Genomic DNA, 23,501 nt, shown 5'->3' on the forward strand with positions numbered 1-23,501 from the left:
CCAAAGGAAATATCAACCCTGTATGCATGCTATCAAGCCCCAAAATCTCATCTCATTCTTCTAAACTCCAGAGAGTAAGGCCCTGTCCATTTAATCTCTACTCATTATGAAAATCATGCCTTCTCAGGAAGCAGTCAGGTGAAAAGTGTGCCTCCTTAATCACAGGTGTCTTCTTCCTTAGACAGGGAGCGCATATCTTTACACATGGTCTAGATGTGATCTCACCATGGTCTGTATAACTAGAAGCAGGCACCTTTCTCACTATCTCACACATATATGTAAATTTTTTTTTAAATAAAGATGAAAGCCCCTGGAACTCATCCTGGTATTGAGCAATTCGTGGACAATTCATCATGATGTCCACCTTGCTTGACTCTCTTATAATGCTGACAAATATGACACATTATGTTTTGGTAGGAGGAATGAGATGAAGTATTGTAATCTAGAGGGCACAGTTCTAAAATGGTTGCAGGATCTGGAAGGAGGTGCATTATATTTTGTAAGAGGTAAGGAAGGTCCAAGAAGCAGTTAAAAAGAAAAAAATAAAGGATATTGGGATTTTATAAACAGGGGCAGAGTAGAACAACAAGGAAGCCCACTGAACCTATATAAGGCATTGGTTTGGCTACAACTATGTAGCTGTGGAAGCCACATTATAACAAAGATATAAAGGCCCTGGAAAAGTTGTGGAACATTCTGTCTAGACTCTAGCAATGAGGAACTTCAGTTCTGTGAATTGGCAAAAGAAGTTGGTGTTGTTCTTCTTGGACAGGAAAATTGCAAGGAGATTTGATAGTGGTATTAAAGCGATGAAGGGGAATTAAAGAGCGTGGATGGGGAGAGCCTGCTTTCATTGAAGGTGATTAGCCAAGAATCCAAAAGCGACATGGTAGGGTCTGACATGCATTGCCAGAGGTGATCCTGGAAGCAGATTCACTTGTAGTTTTCAAAAGGAAGCTGGATAAATATTTTGTTAGAAAATAGAATTTGAAAGGCTGTTGGGGTAAGATGGGATGGTTTGGAGGCAGGGAGTGAGATAAGGTGGATTCTTACTTAGAGGGGGAGTATAGATTTGATGGGCCAGCTTCCTTCCATTCTTTAATCTTTAATTCTGTGATCCTTAATGCCCAAAGATTACCAAAGTACTTCCACATTAAATACTCCCAGAATGAATTCATGGAAGTCCCCAGATGACTTCAGGTGGTTAGCATACTCACCAGGAGTACATCCTGTAATTTATCTTCCCTCCAGTGAGGTTCCATGTACACGTCATATATTCTTCATTGTAGACAACACAATTCACATCTAGAATGGAGGTAGAAGAGGGACTTACTCATTGTACTCAAACTATCCAAACCTAAGCAAAATATAACTAAAATTTTTAATTACAGAACTGATAAACCAGATTCTCTACAGATCCTTGAATTTCCAACCAGCCTAATTTTGAAGTCAGCAACACTGGAAATAAAGAGGGTTGAAAAACAACATGATGTCTACCCGAAGACTGTAAAGGGATCAGAATACGTTTGCCCAAAATAGGAGAATGCGGCCTGCAGTTAATAGTGGGTGATTTTAAGATTAATCTGGAAATGTAATGTTGCATTTCTCATGGGCACATCCGGTGTCCGTATTTACTGCTAATATTCCCACAAAACTGCACACAAACAAAGATGGACAAACAATCAATCTCAAAAGTCAAAAAATTGTGGAAATACAAAAAGAAAAAAAAGATAAATAAGTAAAAGATAAATATTAGAACATGAGCTGTGGAGTGCTTGAAAATGAGTCCATACATTGCGAAATCAGTCCAGTTTTGGATTGAGCGAAGTTATCCACTCTGGCTCTGATGGTCGAGGGGTAATAACTGTTCCTGAACCTGGTGATGTAGACTTAAGCCTCCTATACCTCCTTCCTGATGGCAGCAGCAAGAAGTGAGCGTGGTGAGGGTCCTTGATGATGGATGATGCTTTCTTGCAACAGTGTTTCACGTAGGTGTGAATATACGTTACAGGAAAACAACTATGTGGCTGTATTATGGAAAATCCACTTAATATAGAATTGGGATGTTGACAGAAAGACACTTGTTCTGTTCTGCTAAATGCAGAAAAGAGATAGATGCTGCAAGATTTTACCATAGTTTTAATAGCTTACTATTTAAAACAACTGCTCCTTTGAGTACCAATGTAACTGGTTATTTCCCATTACAGTAAAAAGATTGTTAAGGGGAAAACCCACCTTACTTTTACCGTATATTCCATACGTAGTTAAAAGAAAGAATATGTTGAAGGTTATCTTAAATGATAAACTGTTTTGTAACACAGATGCACAGTATATCTAGCCAAGTAGTATAGCTATTTCAATAAAAATACAAGGTGGTACTTGAGTTTCAGTCTTTTTTAGCTAATTATTAGTGAAACTATCTTTTCCTATTATCAAATAGTCAGACATTTTTTCAACAGAGGCTTTACGTCAGCTTAGAATTTACAGACCACAAGTATGCCGATCAGCCAATTTGATCAAAATTGGTGACTACGCTCCACTCAAGCCTTCTCTCAAGTTAATTAATCTAACCCCAAAAGAATAGGGTTCTGGTGCTTTTTCCTTTAATGTTGCCTTCAAGGGCTTTGTAGTATCCACCATAACTACTCTTTGAAGTAGTAAGTTTTACCTCTTAAATTCTCGAGGTTATGAAGTTTCTTCTTAAGTTTTAATTTGTTTTATTATTCCATTTGTTAATAATTCTTTCCTGAATCCATTCATTCACCAGGAAGCTAAACAACTAACCTTTTCTCACTGTTGCACCCTGCATACCTTCCGAAGGAAGCCCCTGAAAGGGATTCAGACACATGGGAGATTGCAGATGCTGGAATCTGGAGCAAAAAGCAAGAAAACTGTTGATGCTGGAAGGTAGAGGAACTCATATGGTCAAGCAGCTTCTTTTGGGGGGGATAAGGAAATGTTGATGGTTCAAATCGAAACCCTACATCAGGACCCTGCAAAGTCCTGATAGCAACTTTTGGATAGTAACTTTTCATGAGTAGGAACATGGAACAAATGCAAGCCGAGGAAAAAAAAAAAGATCAGAATCTTCATTGGTTTCAAGGTCCCAAATGAAATCAGACTGAGTGACTTCAGTCTGAATGGAGGTATTGTAGTGGTGTGCTACACACAGCTACACACATAATAAATGGTCTCTATTTTGGCAATGCTTCATGCAATAATGATAACACAACAGAACAGGATTTCAGAAATGTCACACACCTCCTTATATTAGATCTGAGGCACAGTACTTGGAGAGAATGGGATGAAGAATATAGTGTACTAAATTATGCTACAACTCAGCTGGAAATTAGAGCTAGGATTACCACTAGAGGGTGAGTTGAGTGTATGAGTTGAGGAGAGAGGGGGCACCCTTGACAAGTGGGCTGGCCAGTTTAATTTGTAATCCTTGTCGTAAGGTCATCTTTCACCGAAACTCTGCCGGAATGACCAGGTGCAAGGAATGACCCAGAAACACAGAAACTCACCTGAGTAAGGATTCTCATGAGTTAACAGGCGACTAACAATGAGGGAAGCCCAAGTTCCCAGGTCTAGCATGTGACCTCCAAGGAACAACTCTTCCTTCAGGCTTGGAGAGAGACTTACTGTAAGTGAAGCTAGATATTGATAACACGACCTCTTCAGGCCACAATACCATCTGCTACCAGAATTCAATGACAGGATTAATACTGGCAGTAACCTGTGTTATCATCACATCTAAATGAAATAATTGGATCAGAAGATTTAATACTAATAAGCTCAGCAAGGCAAGCAGCATCTATGGAGGGGGATAAACAGTAGACCTTTCTGGCCGAGTCCTGAAGAGTCTTGACCCAAAACATCAACTGTCTTTTCCCCTCCAGAGATGCTGCCTGACTTACCGGTTTCCTCCAATATTTTATGTGTGTTGCTCAAGATTTCCAGCATTTGCAGAACCTCTTGGGTTTAATACTAATAAAGGCTCCATTTCCTTCTGATGGACACCATCCCTCCAAATGGAAACAGCCTAGTTGAAATGATGACGGTCACAAATATGGTTCTTACCCCTCTCTTGTCCAAGTATATTCTGTCACTCAGAAGGCAGTCAAGTGACTTGTCTCAGACTTGGCCCCTGGCCACTTAGCAAAACAGAAGAGGATCTGGGTGCCGGAATAAATTAGACACTAACTTTTCCCTAGTTGGATCACAGTCCGAGTCCAGATCAAGATTTATAATCAGAAATTCTGTTGAATGAGTGACGGAGTTAGAATAGTGCCCTTGGTTTCAGAATATGAAGTGCCCCATTCCTCAACCCTGAGCTCTATTCCTCAACGCACTCTCTTTAGGTTCCATTTGCCACATGGATTAAATAGTGTCTGTTGTCTTTCACTTTAAGGAAGGGTGAGTATAAATATCTCCTGGTAATAACACTCCGACTCACTTTCCTGCCTACTAATGAAGTATGAGGCAAAGATTCAGCATCATATTAATTTCTCCTAGAATAAGGGGAAATTAGCAGATTTGCAATCAACAGAATAACGCCTACATTTTTTCAATAGGAAACATCATCAAATTGTTAACCATTTACCAGTAAAATTTGAAACTAAAGATTTCCAGACAACTTTTTCAAAAATCTATTTATGCCATATATAATTCAGAAGTTCAATGTGACTGCTGCATTTATTTATTGCAATCTATTTCTTTGTTCTTCAGTTCTCTCTGTGTAGACCTCTTTTGAAAGACATGCTGAACCACATCTCTTTTAGTCCTATTCCATCTTTGATTATGGGAGGTGACAGAAAAAGTAAAAGGGAAAAGGTGTTTTGTTGCAGCTTTATAAAACCCTATTTTGGCTGCATTTGCAGTATTGCATTCCGTTCCGGTTGCTCCATTACAGGAAGAATGTGGAGGCTTCAGAGAGGGTGAGGTAGATGTTTGCTGTCTGGATTAGAGGGTGCATGCTCTAAGGGGAGGTTGGACAAGCTGGGGTTGCTGTTCCTGGAATAGTGGAGGCTGAGAGAAGACCTGATAAAGGTTTAGAAGATTATGAGAGATATCGATAGTGTAGATAGCCAATATCATTTTCCCAGGGTCAAATTGTCTGAATACTTGAATGCATACATTTAAATTCAAAGCAGATGTGTGAGACAAGATTTTTTTACACAGAGTGTTTTGGGTGCCTGGAATACATTGCCAGGGGTGATGGTGTTGGTGACATATATCAAAGAGGCATTTAGGAAGCTCTCAGAAAGGCACATGCATGTGCAGGGAATAGAGGGACATAACCATTGCCAGGGCAGGAAGATTTAACTGTTAGGCATTTAACAGTTTTATTGGTTTGGCACAACATCGTGGGCTGAAAGGCCTGCTTTTGTGCTGCACTGTTCTATGTTGAACCTTCCATGCTAATGCTGAGAGTTTGCAGATCTCTAAAATTCAGCGGGATTGGTGCTCCTATGCAGGCACAGCAAGAAACTAAGAAAGCTGACTAGGTAATTAATGATAGGGTCATCAATGGAACACCAGAAAAAAATCAGGAACTCACTGAAGGAAAGAATTGAAGGGGCTAGAGTTCATGTAGTGTGGCATGGGAGCACAGAAAACTGGGTTCAATTCCATCAGAGTCTTTAAGGAGTTTATAAGTTCTCCCTATGACTGTACGGGTTTTCTCCAGGTGCTCCAGAGAACTCCTACGTCCCAAAAACATATGGGTTTGGATTAGTAATGATGTGGACACGCTATGTTGGTGCCAGAAGCATTGTGGGCTGCCCATCCCCTGCTTATTCTCAGTCTGTGGTAGTCGTTGATGCAGACGACATTCCATCGTACATTTCAATGTACAAGTGACACATAAAGCTAAAACCATATAACAATTACAGCATGGAAATAGGCCATCTCGGTCCTTCTAGTCCATGCTGAACTCTTACTCTCACCTGGTCCCACTGACCCGCACTCAGCCCATAACCCTCCATTCCTTTCCTGTCCATATATCCATCCAATGTAACTTTAAATGACAACATCGAATCTGCCTCAACCACTTCTGCTAGATAGCTTTTCATTATCTATCCTGGATTATGCTCTAAGAAGTTACAGTTATCGCATAGGGAATCTGATCAATTCCTAGCAATGAGCATTCTGGCCCCAACTTGTCTCCTTGTCCGCTCAGCCATGGAACACCTGGGCAATAGCAATACCATGTTTATTGATTACAGCTCAGCATTCAGCATCATCATCCCCTCAGTACTAATCAACAAGCCTCAAAACCTGGGCTCTGTACTTCCATCTGCAACTCAATCCTCAATTTCCTCATCAGAAGACAACAGTTAGTACAGAGTGGAAGTAACATCTCCTCCTCGCTGACAATCAACATGGCCACACCTCAAATTTGTGTGCTTAGCCTACGGCTCTACTCTCTCTCTCTCTCTCTATATATATATATATATATACACTCATGACTGTGTGACTAGGCATAGCTCAAACGCCATCTATAAGTTCACTAATGACACAACTGGTGTTGGCAAAATGTAGATGGTGATGAGCTGCCACATAGGAGAGCGACAGGTCAGCTGGTTGAGTGGTGTCACAATAGCAGCCTTCCATTCAATGTCAGCAAGACGAAGGAATTGATTGTGGACTTCAGGAAGGGGAAGTAAGGAGGAACACATACCATCCCTCATCGAGGGGTCAGCAGTGGAAAGAGTGAGCAACTTTAAGTTTCTGGGTGTCAACATCTCTGAAGATCTACCTCGGGCCCAACATATTGACGCAATTATGGAAAGACATGCCAGCAGCTATGTTTCATTAGGAGTTTGCGGAGATTTGGTATGTCACCAAAGATTCTAGCAAATTTCTAGAGAGCATTCTGGCTGGTTGTATCATGTCTGGTATGGAGGCGGGGCACCAATGCACAGGATTGGGAAAAAGCCACAGATGGTTGTAAACTCAGCCAGTCCATCACGAGCTCTAGCCTCCCCGCCACCGAGGACATCACCAAAAGATGGTGCCTCAGAAAGGAGGTATCCATCACTAAGGACCCTCACCATACAGAACATGGTTCCTTCTCCTTATTACCACCAGGGAGGAGATACGGGAACCTGTACACACACATTCAAAGCCTTAGGAACATCTTTCCTCCTGTCATCAGATTTCTGGATGAATCCTACCTCATTATTTTACTCTCTTTTTACACTATTTATTTTTGATCTTATTGTATCTTAATTTTTTTGTTTACTGCATTGTACTGCTGCTGCAAAACAACAAGGTCAGTGATAATAAACATGATTCTGATTCTGACTTTGAACTCATGGTCTCATACCACAATGTATGCTGAAGGAATCTAAAATAACTTGCTTTGTATCCCAGAAAGCAAGTTATCTTTGAAGTAGTAGTTACTCTTCTTGAGCAGGAGGATGAAAAAGAATGCAGAACGAAAGACTGCATGTGCTGGGTATCTAAAGCAGAACGTGCTGAAAATGCTCACAAAGTCAGCCAGCGTCTGTGGTTGGGGGGGGGTGGAGGGACAGAGGAAGGAAGAGAGAGATAAAGGGAGGGAGAGAGAGACAGATGGAGGAAGAGAGAGAGCGAGAAAAGAGAGAGGGGGAGGGAGGGGAGGGAGGGGGAAGGAGGGAAAGAGACATAGGGAGAGGGAGAAAGGGAGGAAGGGAGACAAGAGGAAGAGTGGGAGAGAGAGGGGGAAAGGGATAGAGAGAGATGGAGAGAGACAGAGGGGAGGGAGAGGGAGAGAGAGATAACTTTACAAGTTGACAAGCTTCCATCAAAACTGATGAAACATTCTTTTTATTTCAGGTTAGCAAAAAGTTTATCTTTGCGGTCCAACTCTCAATGTGTGTATATTTCGTCTGTGTTATTCATCTGATCTTTGTTCACTGCCATATCTGTCATAAGATTGTAATCTTTCAGTTGATAATCAATGGAAATTCTCATTACACATTTAGCAACATCAGGGGATATTTTTACCCACTCTTTTTAAGAGTGTATAGTCCCAGTCAGTAAGTTTCAATTCTTCTGTGGTTTTATAAAAAGTTTGAAATGTTTTTAAAAATAATTACCACAAGAAGTTGACATTAAAAAAGCACATTTTCTGCAGTACTCATGCCATAGGAGGAATCAAACCTGGTGCACTACAACCACCACACTCTTAATGTGCTTAACATCATAAAAGATTACTATTTATGATTTTGATTATTCTTATCCAAATATGTACATTTTGAAAAACATCATGAACTAAAACATGTTCAAGAATTATCAGAGCTCACTGCAAACATAATCAGATCACACTTCACTTTTTCCTTCTCCATATTTTTATACATTCCATCTGAGGTTGGATTTATTTTAGAACATAGGACATTATAACACGGGCACTTCGGCGCGCAATGTTGTGTCAGCCTTTTAACCCATTATCAATATTTGAAGGTATTAGAAGCTCCTATCTTAGCGGGACATTGTCAAAAGAATTACTTAAAGTTTCTCATAAATGTTCCATTATTTTTTCCATACTGCTTCTTTGATGTTTTTTTTTCTCATTCTAGTTGAGATAAACGTTATAAAAACAATTATAGACCTTTGTCAAGAAGAGGAACGCAAAGTAATCCCCACCCCCATTTCCTTCCTTTGGAACAAAAGCCTTTCTCTATATAGTAAAGGCAGGGACTCTCCATCCTCTGTCTAAAGCCACATTCCATCAAACCTTAAGACATTGTCCTTAAACACTTAGTTCTTCAACTGCAGATAGTTTTGGTGGTTTTATTATTATTTCTGATAATAAATACAGACTCTTTTACAAACCATTTATTATGTCAGTCATGGAAATATTTCTAAGCCCATGGAAAACATAAACAATTTGCAGAGAATCAGAAAAGTGGCTCCAATTAATAATATAACCATTCAAAAGAACAGTAGATTCTACAAAAAGTAAATCCTGAGAAATGGAAATCACTGAGAACTGAATATAAAAGCATGGAGAGAAACTAGTGCACAGCAGGCCATTTAGTAACTGTAAAGGGGTTAATATCCCATTAGCTTGATCCATGTTCCAATCAGAAAAAAATGAAAAGAAAACAAATACATCAGGAAAACAAAGAGAAAAGAAAACAACAGGAATTCTGCAGATGCTGGAAATTCAAGCAACATACATCAAAGTTGCTGGTGAACGCAGCAGGCCAAGCAGCATCTATAGGAAGAGGCGCAGTCGACGTTTCAGGCCGAGACCCTTCGTCAGGACTAACTGAAGGAAGAGTGAGTAAAGGATTTGAAAGCTGGAGGGGGAGGGGGAGATGCAAAATGATAGGAGAAGACAGGAGGGGGAGGGATGGAGCCGAGAGCTGGACAGGTGATAGGCAAAAGGGATACGAGAGGATCATGGGACAGGAGGTCCGGGAAGAAAGACAAGGGGGGGGGTGACCCAGAGAGGATGGGCAAGAGGTATATTCAGAGGGACAGAGGGAGAAAAAGGAGAGTGAGAGAAAGAATGTGTGCATAAAAATGAGTAACAGATGGGGTACGAGGGGGAGGTGGGGCCTTAGCGGAAGTTAGAGAAGTCAATGTTCATGCCATCAGATTGGAGGCTACCCAGACGGAATATAAGGTGTTGTTCGTCCAACCTGAGTGTGGCTTCATCTTTACAGTAGAGGAGGCCGTGGATAGACATGTCAGAATGGGAATGGGATGTGGAATTAAAATGTGTGGCCACTGGGAGATCCTGCTTTCTCTGGAGGACAGAGCGTAGATGTTCAGCAAAGCGGTCTCCCAGTCTGCGTCGGGTCTCACCAATATATAAAAGGCCACATCGGGAGCACCGGACGCAGTATACCACCCCAGTCGACTCACAGGTGAAGTGTTGCCTCACCTGGAAGGACTGTTTGGGGCCCTGAATGGTGGTAAGGGAGGAAGTGTAAGGGCATGTGTAGCACTTGTTCCGCTTACACGGATTGGTTTCAGATGCCCCTATCACCAAAGGGAATGAATGGGGTACATGATTTGAAGACTGGAAGACAGAGAAGTATGAACTTTCTCATGCACCTTCTCAATAAAACATTAGTGGATGTACAAAGGACACACAATGCTTAAAATGCCATTTGGTTTGTCAAAAGGAAAAGGGTGAAAAGGAATGCGGCAGAAGTGGGCATTTATTGCGAGGAAATTGCATGATTACTGATATTGTTTAGCTATTCATCTGCCTTCTGACGTAATTGTAGTGTTTGCTTTCCCCAGGAAGTTCAGGAGACAGGGAACAGGTCTGTTGTCAAGGGAGAACAGCAAAGGTAAGCTGATCAATATGGATCTATCACCAAGGCACAATTCCACCTGGGCTTTTGTTCTCCAATGTTTATTATTTTTCCTTTTTTCTTCAACAGTGACCTTCTAGCATTTTCTTATTTAATTCCGGATCTCAGTGCAGGCCTTCTGTCTCCTTACCATTTTGTACATTATTCTATATTTTTAAATCTTCACATTGGCTTTCAGGTGACCCATAGGCTGCCTAACATGCTTGTCTCTTCAGAGGTTGTACAATCCAATATGAACTTCCTCCTCTTTTCCCTTCCGTCCCCTTTTCTCCCATGTCATTTAGAGCTTGCATTTCAACTAGGGAATGTGTCCCTTTTCCGATTCAAACCTCTGTTTCGTTCGGGCGATGAAAAGGTTCTTTCCAACAATATTAAAATAAGTTATGCTGCACTTGCTGTGTGGGAATGTTTGAATGTCTTCAGCAATGAAAAAATAGCAGCACCTAGTTTCCAAGTTTCCGTTAACTAGGTTTCCCGTCCTTTGACTCTTAACATACAGTTTTGCTAAAATAGACTCTCAGTAACTTCTATCTTGGACATTTGTTAAATGTTAAACATTTGGTTGAAGTTTAATGATATTGTAACTGAATAATGAACAAAGAACGTAGAGCATTATAACACCGTACGAACCGTTTGAGCCATGATGTTGTGAATGAGTGACTGCAACATGCTTAACTTCAGTTTAATCAGGAACAATTAACAAATGACCATTGAAAAATAGCTGTCACTTAACAAAACATGAACCCCTCTAAACCAATGCAAAATTACTCAGGAATCAGTGCTAGCTTTTGATTTGTTGTCAATTTTAAAATCCTTTCTGTTAAAATCAGCTAAGTCAGCATAGACTTTCTATCAAATCAGGACCTTGCAGTCTGTATGTTCTATGAAGCTACAGTGAATTTGCCTACTAAGACAAAAAGACAAAAATTAATTTATTATTATTATTTAAATCAGATCTGCTCACAGTTTCTCATTAGGCTGAAATAAAGTGATACTTTGAGTGTGAAATCAATTTACTTATTTAGAGAAAAGTCAAGCTAATTTTGATATTAACATTCTAAATCCTAGTCAGTTGACCAAATATTAGGTTCTATTCCAAAACAGATGTAAAGTGTGAGGAAAAGATTTATTTCACAAGCAGCCTTGCTAGTCATTAGAAAAGATGCATTCAGTTTATCTATAACGTCTCCAAATTTCTCTTTGGAGTGAAGGAGGATGAGAGGTGACTTGATAGTGGTGGTCAAGATGATGAGGCTCGGATCGAGTGGATAACGAGAGGCTTTTTCTCACGGTGGATGTGGCCCTTATGAACAGGTGTAATGTTAAGGTGATTGGAGGAAAGTATCGGGCCGGGGGGGGGATATCAGATGTAACTTTTTCACACAGGGAGTGCTGAGCAAGTGGAACACTGCACCGGGAAGGTGGTAGAGGCAGATACATTAGGGACATTTAATAAATTCTTAGATAGGCACATGGATAATAGAAGAATGGAGGGTTATCTAAGAGAAAGGGTTAGATTGATCTTAGAGGAAGTGATAGGATGAGCACAACATTATGGGGTGTATTGTACTGTGGTATTCTATGTTCTATGTTCTCCCTTATCTGTAGTTTTGCATCAGACAGAAAATAAGCCTTTTTGGTGTTATCAGTAGTACCCAGGACATCTTCAAAGAGTGATGCCTCAAAAAGGTGGCCTCCATCATTAAGGACCCCTATCACCGAGGATGTGACTTGTTCTCACTGTTACCATCAGGAATAAGGTACAGAAGCCTGAAGGCACACACTCAGTGATTCAGAAATAGCTTCTTCCCCTCTGCCATCTGACTTCTAAATGGACATTGAACCCACAAACACTACCTCACTATTTTATTTATTTCCATTTTTGCACTAATTTAATTAAGTTCCACTGGCTTATTTAATTAGGAAGATTCAGTCACTAGGTATACATGGAGAGGTAGTAAATTGGATTAGACATTGGCTCAATGGAAGAAGCCAGAGACTGGTAGTGGAGGATTGCTTCTCTGAGTGGAGGCCTGTGACTTGTGGTGTGCCACAGGGATCAGTGCTGGGTCCATTGTTATTTGTCATCTATATCAATGATCTGGATGATAATGTGGTAAATTGGATCAGCAAATTTGCTGATGATACAAAGATTGGAGCTGTAGTGGACAGTGAGGAAGGTTTTCAAAGCTTGCAGAGGGATTTGGACCAGCTGGAAAAATGGGCTGAAAAATGGCAGATGGAATTTAATACAGACAAGTGTGAGGTATTGCACTTTGGAAGAAGTGTAGAACATATAGGGTTAATGGTAAGGCACTGGGGAGTGCAGTAGAACAGAAGGATCTGGGAATACAGATACAAAATTCCCTAAAAGTGGCGTCACAGGTAGATATGGTCATAAAGAGAGCTTTTGGTACATTGGCCTTTATAAATCAAAGTATTGAGTATAAGAGTTGGAATGTTATGGTGAGGTTGTATAAAGCATTGGTGAGGCCGAATTTGGAGTATTGTGTACAATTTTGGTCAGCAAATTACAGGAAGGATATTAATAAGGTTGAAAGAGTGCAGAGAAGGTTTACAAGGATGTTGCCGGGACTTGAGAAACTGAGTTACAGAGAAAGTTTGAATAGGTTAGGACATCATTCCCTTCAGCGTAGAAGAATGAGGGGAGATTTGAAAGAGGTATATAAAATTATGATGGGTATAGATAGAGTGAATGCAAGCAGGCTTTTTCCACTGAGGCTAGGGGAGAAAAAAACCAGAGGACATGGGTTAAAGGTGAAGGGGGAAAAGTTTAAAGGGAACATTGGGGGGGGCTTCTTCACACAGAGAGTGGTGGGAGTGTGGAATGAGCTGCCAGATGAAGTGGTAAATGCTTTTAACGTTTAAGAAAAACTTGGACAGGTACATGGATGAGAGGTGTATGGAGGGATACGGTCCAGGTGCAGGTCAGTGGGGACTAGGCAGAAAATGGTTCGGCACAGCCAAGAAGGGCCAAAAGGCCTGTTTCTGTGCTGTAATGTTCTATGGTTCTATCTAACTATTTAATATCTATACATGCTTATTGCAATTCACTTTTTTCTATCAGTATGCATTGCATTGTACTGCTGTTGCAAAGACAACAGATTTCACGACATAAACTGGTGATATTGAGTGTGGTTCTGATTCTGACTCTGCACAAATATTTCACTGTCATGATGAGAGCAATGATTGGAGAGGGTAATCATTTTCATGTGATTACGTAAACTGGACCTAATACTATAGTTTTTCTTTCATAGGACACATTTTATCCCATTTGTTGTAACACATACTATATCACTTCCAACCTATGAAGCAGTGAAAGCTTTCCATGTTGTCTGTCACAATGGTGGTCCAGATTCAAGGGGATCATTAAAGAAATTTCCCTTGTTCTTCTTCTTAGGGAGGTGCTCAGGACTGAGGCTGACATACTTTCACTCTGGTTTTGTGGGTTCTGAGGTGGCTAATGAGGCCAACACAGAAACCACAGGCTCCAACACATAGGGGGCAAGTGATATTTGCTGGGGTAGTTATTGGGCAGTTATGTTTGGCAGTGCAATCCTTCTGTTGCTTACTAAAGCCTCAGGTTTACTCCTCTTACTCAGTCCCTGCCTTTCCAAGTGAACATAAATCCTGTCCCAGACATCTTTTACCCCAACAATTTCCCTGATATGAAGCTAAGGACTCACTGGCCTGTAGTTTCCTGGCTAATCCCCATTGCCCTTTTTGAATAAGAGATTGACATCAGGTATCCTCTAGTATTCTGGTACCTCACCAATGGCCAATGAAGGTCAAAAAAATCTCTGTTAAGAGTGTCAGCAGCTTTCTCCCTTGCTTTCTATAGCTTTCTGGAATAGATCCTGCCAGGTTCTATCTGGATCAATATCTCCAATGCTTCATATTTCCTGACGGAGATAAACTCCAAAATATCAGCATTCCTTCTTCACCCACCACATCCTTCTCCCTGGTGACTGGTGATTAGAAGCATCCCTTTAAATTCCCATTCATATCTTCTGGCTCTGTGCAAGATTTTCCTTTTGGTCTACACCTTCCCTGGCCATCTCCTTGCTTTGAATTCTCTTTAATCATGGTTGTTGGAGCCATTTCATATCCTCATCATGCCCTCCTAATTTCTCACGTTCTCTCCTGCGTCCCCAAAAAGCATCAAAAGATTTGCTCCATACTGAACGCTTATAACTGATATGTTGACCTCCTTTTGCTAGTCGAGCATTCAATTTCCCTTGTTAATCAAAGTTCCCTAATCTTACCATCTTTGCATCTTACAGGGACATGCTGCCTTGGGGTTCTTACAATCTTGTCTACACCTAGTTATCAGATGTTGGTTTTCCCTCTAGCACTGGCCCTAATTTATTGCTGCCAGATCCTATCATCTACTGTTAATATCAACCCCTCCCTCCCCCACAATGTCGGACCAACTTTATCTGTTTCCAGGATACCTTGTAACTTGCCGAACTCTAATTGCCGTTCCCGAAGGGAAGGGTTCTGCCACAGACACTGCTGCCACTTGTCCATTCTCCTTCCCCAGAACAAGATCCAGTAAATCCCTGTCACTAGTAGAACTGTAAACCTACTGCTTTTACACCCCTCTTTAGGACAGTTTATAAACTCCACCTCCTCCCCACCCCCCCTTCCCTCCTTTGATGCTGCCTGACCTGCTGAGTTCCCCCAGCATCTTGTGCATGTTGCCGTTACTCTAAGGCAGTCCCAGTCAATACTGGGGATGTTAACCCACTAACTCCACAAAGAGCAGGCACAAGAGACCTCAGACGCTGGAATCTGGAGCAAACCGCAAAGCACTGGAGGAACTCTTAAAGACCATAAGGCCATTCAGGTCATCAAGCCTGCTCTGCCATTACATCACAGCCAGTTTATTTTCCTTCTCAACCTTGGCTTCTCCCTATAACAGTCCACACCCTAATTAATCAGGAACCTTTCAACCTCCGTTTTAAATATACACTTGGCTTCCACGACCATCTGTGGCAATGAATTCCATAGATTCATCTCCCCCGGCTACAGAAATTCCTCCACATCTCTGTTCTAATGGGGCATCTTTCTATTCTGAGGCTGAACCCTCTGGTCCCAGACTCCCCCACTATTGGAAACATCCTCTCATTGCCCTCTCTACCTAGGACTTTCAATATCCCTCGGTATATTCGTTAGTTCCGGCCGCATCTGGAAGTGCTTGAGGTGCTGTATGGTGGTGAAGGAGGACATGTAGGGGCTGGTGTAATGCCTTTTTGTGGTTACAGGCGGTAGACACAGGCAGTGCGCATTTGGGGAACGGTAAAGTTGGAGACTGTGGTGGGGTGATTCACAGAGGTGGTGAGGTATGTGATGATATGTGCCACAGTATCATTGGTGGGGTCCTGGTGCATGGGAAGAGGAGGCGTCTTGGAGATGCCAACTGGCTTCTGCTAGATCGTGGTTCCCTTGATAAAATCCCCCAATAACTCAACAAAAACAAATACTTAGTTAGAGTTCTAAGCAGTGACCTACTTATTGGCTTCTACTTTGCTCATCTATAGATTAATAAAATGTTAGGTGCAACTTTATCATTTGTCTTATCACATTCGATACTTCGTACTCTAATGGCTTGAGTGAAGCATGCTTCCTGTGTGTAGATGCATTGCCGCCTCTTAAACCCCAGCATAGAGTCATGGAAATTTACTTCATATAAGGGAGCTACTTAGCTCATCATATCTATTGCAGCCAAGGGGAAAATAATGAGATTAATTCTGCTTTCCATTTCCCAGCCTGTAGCATTGCAGATTACATCGTATCAGGTGGTCATCCAAGAATTTCTCAAATAAATTTTTTAGACCCTCTCCACTCCTTGGGTGAAAGATGTTTTCTTTACTACTGCACCACACCCCACCCCCTTGCTTTTAATTACATAGATCTACGGCCTCCAGTCAATGAACCCTCAACAAGCAATTTTCCTTGCCAATTTTTACAACCCCAATTAATAGTGTCTACCAATCTCTTCCTTGTTCTGCATGTCTCATAATTTTGTAAGAATCGTTTATGTCTTCTTTCCGTCTCCTCTGTTCAAAAGAAAATAATCTCGTGACTCATATAAATTTGGATAAGTACATGGATGGGAGAGATATGGAGGGCTATGGTCCAGGTACAAGTTGATGGGACTCAGCAGAATAATAGTTCGGCATAGGCTAGAGGGGCCGAAGGGTCTATTTCTGTACTGTAGCAATCTATGCCCCTATGCCTAACTCTGATATATATCCATAGATAATGTACTTTCATAATGTACTGAAGCAATTTTTCAGTTAATTAAACTTAATCCTGCATGGACTTGAAGCACAAGGAGAACCTCAACTACAAGAATTTCTTTAAGTAAGACGCACAAAATGATGGGGGAACTTAGCAGGTCAGGCAACATCTATGGAAGTGTAAACAGGCTGCGTTTCAGGCTGAGACCCTTCTGCAGATTTTCTTTTTTTAAGAATTGCTTTATGCTTTTTTCAGTGCTTGCTTTTGAATAATATTCCCCTGTCCCCAACCCAACATCCTGTCACCACCCCTCCTCCAGCCACCCATCTTCCCCCTCCCCCACCTACCCCACCATCCTGCCATCCTGCCATCCTGCTTGCGTTTCCTTGGTAGTTTAAAGAAACCTGAATTATTCTTACAAATTTTAATCAAATGTTTTATATCCAGGAAGTCATACAACACTGCAGTATGCTTCAGTATCTCAATAATGCTGATGGAATATTCAACTCTTTGTAGGCATCATTCTCAACCCATTCTGACCATTAAGAAGATCTAGAGAATAACACAAGTCATTGGAGTGACAATGCCTTAGCTTATAGCAAAGAATGCAATATGCAGTTTCAAAAAAAATTGTTCTACATTCATTTTAGGGAACAATTTGCTAACCCAATACATTATGACAATGAAATATTAGCTCTATAGCATTCTGTTCTATAATTCACTAAACACATTAATTATTGATGGAAGTTAACCTGGTTTGGTAAGTGTAAATTGTGAATGGGACTTTATTAAGATTTCTGTTAGCTGCCAATATGTAAGAAAAACAAGGCATAAAATTGTTGAATAGCTGCATAAACTTAACTGGTCAATTACTGGGAAGAGAACCTGCGTCACTCTAGACAATGAGACAATTCCTAATATTCTCAGGGCAAAAGGCGATGGCTACTAAACGCTGCTGCACAAGGATTATCCATTAAACAAGGACCATAACCATGTCTGTAGTTCATATTGTGTCCAAATAACATATATAAACGTATCAAAGGGGTAAGTAATATGAATGATGCACTCAGGAGAACACAATTTAGTACTTTCCCATTCAGTTTATTTACATTCACTGTACATCAACTAACATCAAGTTTTCGAATAAATTGTTTAAACTTGCTTTCAGCTCCGAGGCAGTAAATTATTCTCCTTACTCTATACTTAGTAAAAACGTAATTCCTTACCTAAGATTCATCTTTATTTTTAAAAGCTCCTCTAAAATCGCTCAGATTAATCATCAGACAATCACATTTTATGGTTTTGGGACTATTTGTAAGGGGACAATGTGCTTTTATGTATTTCTTTTAATTCTGCTTTCATTAAACAAGATTTAAATATTACCCTTCCTGATAAACGTAGTACCTTTGATTGCGTCATTGATAAGTGAAAAATCTAACATGTAACATGAATACTTTAATACAAGTTAAAAACACCAGTGACGAAATTTCAAATTTATGTACTGAATCAAAAGAACAAGGCTTAAATTTAGTGGCAGTAAAAACATTAATCAAATTGCTTCCTTCCTGATAGCTTAAAGGAAAATATAGAAAAAGAGCAAAAGACTCACCATTTGACAGAACGTTGCTTGTCATATTAAATAAAACAATTAAACAGATGAAGGAACCCAGCTTTGGTAGTACCCATTCTTTCTGTAGATATTGACTAGCCATTTTGTGACTGCCGCAAAATTTTAGTGGATTCTCAAACAATGTACATTTTTAATTCCATTCTAAGGCAGAGCTGCATTCATCCGTTCTATTCTGTGGTCTGATAACAGAGTTCTGAGATAGCTTCAGCGCTGAACAGTTTCCTTTTCCTTATTAGATGAAATGTTTCCTGTGTCTTGTCGTAGGCGCTGAATGTATACGCCATTTCATACAAGATGTTTCCAGGTAGTATTGCGGTACGATGTACGTGTAAATATAAAAATCTGAACAATGATCGTTATCTCTGCTTCTTTTCTCTTCTCCCAATTCATCACCAAGGTTGCGAGTTGGAGAAGGTAGAGAACAGAATCTAGGTGAGAATATGTAAACTTTTACAAAACTTGAACAAGTATTTTCTATTCATGAAGACCTGCAGTAAAGCAGGAAGCCATTTGGGAAATCAGGCTCAGACTAATTCTTTAAACTTCAAAAGTTCGAAGTAGACTTATTATCAAAGTACATATATTTCATCATATACAACACTAAAATTCATTTTCTTGTGGGCAATTGCAGTAAGTACAAGAAACACAATAGAATCAACGAAAGACTGTATCCAACGGGGGAGACAAACAACCAATTAAAAAAGAACTGTGCAAATACAAAGACAAAGAGAGAAGAAAGAAATAATGGTAATAAAAATAAATAAATAAACAATAAATATCGAGAACATGAGATGAAGAGTCCTTGAGGGTATGTCCATAGGTTTGTGTTGTACTATTCTATGTTCTATGTTCTATGTTCTATGTAAGTTATCCCCTTTGGTTCAAAAGCCCAATGATAGAAGATAGAAAACCTACAGCACAATACAGGTCCTTCGGCCCACAAAGTTGTGCTGAATATGTCCCTACCTTAGAAATTACCAGGGTTACCCATAGCCCTCTATTTTTCTAAGCTACATGTACCTATCTAAAAGTCTCTTAAAAGACCCTGCCGTATCCGCCTCCACCAGCGTTGCCAGCAGCCCATTCCACGCATTCACCACTCTCTGCATAAAAAACTTACCCCGACATCTCCTCTGTACCTACTTCCAAGCACCTTAAACCTGTGCCCTCTTGTGGCAGCCATTTCAGCCCTGGGAAAAAGCCTCTGACTATCCACATGATCAATGCCTCTCATCATCTTATACACAAAGATAAGATGATTGAGGAGTAATAACTGTTCGTGAACCTGATGGTGTAGGTTCGGAGGCTCCTGTACCTTTTTCCTGATGGCAGCAGTGAGAAGAGAGCTTGGCTTGAGAAGAGATCTCTGATTGGTTCCATGACACTGCTCTGTTTTCAAAATGTGCTAAGTTTTCTCTGATTTCAGTTTATTAGTAATTCAATCCTGAAGTCACTATTCACTCTGAATAATAACTTTGAGATAGACCAAAAACATCTTCTCAATTCTCCTTGGATTTCTGACCAGTTTTCTTAACAGTCCATACCTCTACGTACCTCCAGTTATCCAGCTATTTTATCATAACCCCATAATTTGAACACCACCAATGACTTCCCTCTTAAGGAGTAATATTTCAGCTTTTACTAGTTACTTCATGTGGTTATAGAACATAGAACATGCAACAGTATAGCACAGTACTGGTCCTTTGGCCCATAATGTCGTGCCGACCTTTGAACCTCCTCCAAGATCGGTCTAATGCTTCCCACCCACATAGCCCTCCGTGTTTCTCTTATCCATGTTCTAATCAGAGTCTTTTAAAAGTCTCTAAAGCATTTGCTTCTACCACAACTCTTAGCAGTGCGTTCCATGGACGCAACGATTTCTGTGTTAAAAAACTACCACTAACACCCCTTTCCTTTCCTTAATCACCTTAAAATTCTGCCCTTTCGTATTAGCCATTTTTGCCCAGGAGAAAGGCACCCGCTATTCACTCTATTGATGCCTCATCATTTTATACAGTAATGGATCAGTACTATCTGGCAGCAATGTGTCTGTAACCCCCTGGAACCAGAGCATAGTGTGTCTTTGTTTATGGACTGTGGACTTCCTCAGACTTATGCTTTTTATATTCTGTGATTTTTTTTTTCTAATCGCCCGCTTTTTTCCTGTTTCGTTGTGCGAGGGGAGGGTGATCGAGGAGTTGATGTTCTGTTAGTTTTTTGTGGGGGGTGGGTTGATAGTCAGGATGCCATTCTTTTTGTATGGGGGGGGTGGTGGGTTTGATGTTTCTCTCTGAGCAACTTTCATGTTCTTTCTCTGTTTTGTGGCTATCTGGAGAATACAAATTTCCGTGTTGTATATGGAAACATGCTTTGATATTAAATGAACCTTTGACCGTTGCAGAATTGGTTGGGTGAAATTAAAGTGGATGGAGGTACCTTACTTTCACTTTGAGCAATTTTCCTTGCCTTTTTACACATACCCATTTATCAGCATCAATAAAAGTGTCTGCATATTGAAATGTACTCTAACTACACGTATCAAAATGCAAGAGGCAGAAAGTGAGAACTTCTACCTTCCACTGGAACTTCTATGAAACAAGCCGAAAGTGGGAAACCTGTGCCTCTCCTGTATCGTTTGAAGTAGCTATACAGTGGTACAGCTAATAGAGCAGCTATCTCATCATTTCAGAGACCAGAATTTCAGTTCTGGCCTCTGGCGCTCTCTGTATGGAGTTTGCATGGCCTCCCTATGAGGGTGTTGGTTCCCCTGGGTGCTCTGAATTCCTTCCTATCCTACAGACGTGCGGATAAGTTGGTTCATCAGCCACTACAAATTGCCCCTAATGTGGTAAAACCTGGCCTCTCAATGTCCAATCCTACGTCCCCATCATGAAGGTGGAAATGGGTAAGGCCAGCCAACAGGGCTCTGGTGAAGCTGGATATAGGCCAAGCCCCTGTACAGTAGATGCAATGGATTGCAGAAGCGCTGACGGATCCCAGACATAGCACTGACATCAGAGGATGATGGAGACAGGAGGTCATCGAGGGCCAATGTTCCACTGGGAACTAAGGGCTCAAGAAGGCAAGAAAGTGATGAAACCTGGAGAGTTGATGGAAAAATGGAACAAATAAAATTGGATTAGTGTTTCACTAATGTTCAATGACTGATATAGACGCGAAGGTTTAAAGGATTTGTTTCCATGCTATGTGACTCTATCTGGGTCAGTATCTTCTTTCATATCTTATAAGGAATGTGTTCTACATAGAACATAGAACATAGAATAGTACAGCACATTACAGGCCCTTCGGCCCACAATGTTGTGCTGACCCTCAAACCCTGCCTCCCATATAACCCCCCACCTTAAATTCCTCCATATACCTGTCTAGTAGTCTCTAAAACTTCACTAATGTATCTGCTTCCACCACTGACTCAGGCAGTGTATTCCACGCGCCAACCACTCTCTGAGTAAAAAACCTTCCTCTAATATCCCCCTTGAACTTCTCACCCCTTACCTTAAAGCCATGTTACATAGAAACATAGAAACATAGAAAATAGGTGCAGGAGTAGGCCATTCGGCCCTTCGAGCCTGCACCGCCATTTATTATGATCATGGCTGATCATCCAACTCAGAACCCCGCCCCAGCCTTCCCTCCATACCCCCTGACCCCTGTAGCCACAAGGGCCATATCTAACTCCCTCTTAAACATAGCCAATGAACTGGCCTCAACAGTTTGCTGTGGCAGAGAATTCCACAGATTCACCACTCTCTGTGTGAAGAAGTTTTTCCTAATCTCGGTCCTAAAAGGCTTCCCCTCTATCCTCAAACTGTGACCCCTCGTTCTGGACTTCCCCAACATCGGGAACAATCTTCCTGCATCTAGCCTGTCCAATCCCTTTAGGATCTTATACGTTTCAATCAGATCCCCCCTCAATCTTCTAAATTCCAACGAGTACAAGCCCAGTTCATCCAGTCTTTCTTCATATGAAAGTCCTGCCATCCCAGGAATCAATCTGGTGAACCTTCTTTGTACTCCCTCTATGGCAAAGATGCCTTTCCTCAGATTAGGGGACCAAAACTGCACACAATACTCCAGGTGTGGTCTCACCAAGGCCTTGTACAACTGCAGTAGTACCTCCCTGCTCCTGTACTCGAATCCTCTCGCTATAAATGCCAGCATACCATTCGCCTTTTTCACCGCCTGCTGTACCTGCATGCCCACTTTCAATGACTGGTGTATAATGACACCCAGGTCTCGTTGCACCTCCCCTTTTCCTAATCGGCCACCATTCAGATAATAATCTGTTTTCCTATTTTTGCCACCAAAGTGGATAACTTCACATTTATCCACATTAAATTGCATCTGCCATGAGTTTGCCCACTCACCCAACTTATCCAAGTCACCCTGCATCCTCTTAGCATCCTCCTCACTGCTAACACTGCCACCCAGCTTCGTGTCATCCGCAAACTTGGAGATGCTGCATTTAATTCCCTCATCCAAGTCATTAATATATATTGTAAACAACTGGGGTCCCAGCACTGAGCCTTGCGGTACCCCACTAGTCACCGCCTGCCATTCTGAAAAGGTCCTGTTTATTCCCACTCTTTGCTTCCTGTCTGCTAACCAATTCTCCACCCACACCAATACCTTACCCCCAATACCGTGTGCTTTAAGTTTGCACACTAATCTCCTGTGTGGGACCTTGTCAAAAGCCTTTTGAAAATCCAAATATACCACATCCACTGGTTCTCCCCTATCCACTCTACTAGTTACATCCTCAAAAAATTCTATGAGATCCGTCAGACATGATTTTCCTTTCACAAATCCATGCTGACTTTGTCCGATCATTTCACCGCTTTCCAAGTGTGCTGTTATCACATCCTTGATAACTGACTCCAGCAGTTTCCCCACCACCGACGTTAGGCTAACCGATCTATAATTCCCCGGTTTCTCTCTCCCTCCTTTTTTAAAAAGTGGGGTTACATTAGCCACCCTCCAATCCTCAGGAACTAGTCCAGAATCTAACCAGTTTTGAAAAATTATCACTAATGCATCCACTATTTCTTGGGCTACTTCCTTAAGCACTCTAGGATGCAGACCATCTGGCCCTGGGGATTTATCTGCCTTCAATCCCTTCAATTTACCTAACACCACTTCCCTACTAACATGTATTTCACTCAGTTCCTCCATCTCACTGGACCCTCTGTCCCTTACTATTTCTGGAAGATTATTTATGTCCTCCTTAGTGAAGACAGAACCAAAGTAATTATTCAATTGGTCTG

At 41.1% G+C, this 23,501-nt stretch overlaps 1 protein-coding gene and 1 long non-coding RNA gene across 5 annotated transcripts in view; one reads left to right on the top strand and one right to left on the bottom strand.

The window, feature by feature from the left end:
* The window catches only part of LOC134353119 (uncharacterized), a 47,377-nt gene extending 37,078 nt beyond the window's left edge, over positions 1–10,299 (top strand). Inside the window, exons 2-3 of the long non-coding RNA XR_010019545.1 lie at positions 9,058–9,273; positions 10,249–10,299. This is a non-coding gene — a long non-coding RNA (uncharacterized LOC134353119). The remainder of the gene's footprint in view (positions 1–9,057; positions 9,274–10,248) is intronic.
* The window catches only part of LOC134353118 (cytokine receptor common subunit gamma-like), a 55,367-nt gene extending 36,939 nt beyond the window's left edge, over positions 1–18,428 (bottom strand). For all 4 annotated transcript variants that reach the window (XM_063061046.1, XM_063061047.1, XM_063061048.1 and 1 more), the window contains exons 1-2: positions 18,199–18,428; positions 1,218–1,305 (exon numbers count right to left, since the gene is read on the bottom strand). In XM_063061046.1, the coding sequence (XP_062917116.1) occupies positions 1,218–1,305; positions 18,199–18,301 (191 nt within the window). In that variant the 5' untranslated portion in view covers positions 18,302–18,428. The remainder of the gene's footprint in view (positions 1–1,217; positions 1,306–18,198) is intronic.
* Between the last annotated feature and the right edge of the window lie 5,073 nt (positions 18,429–23,501).

This window comes from Mobula hypostoma, chromosome 10 (genome assembly GCF_963921235.1).
Source record: "Mobula hypostoma chromosome 10, sMobHyp1.1, whole genome shotgun sequence".
NCBI lineage: Eukaryota > Metazoa > Chordata > Chondrichthyes > Myliobatiformes > Myliobatidae > Mobula > Mobula hypostoma.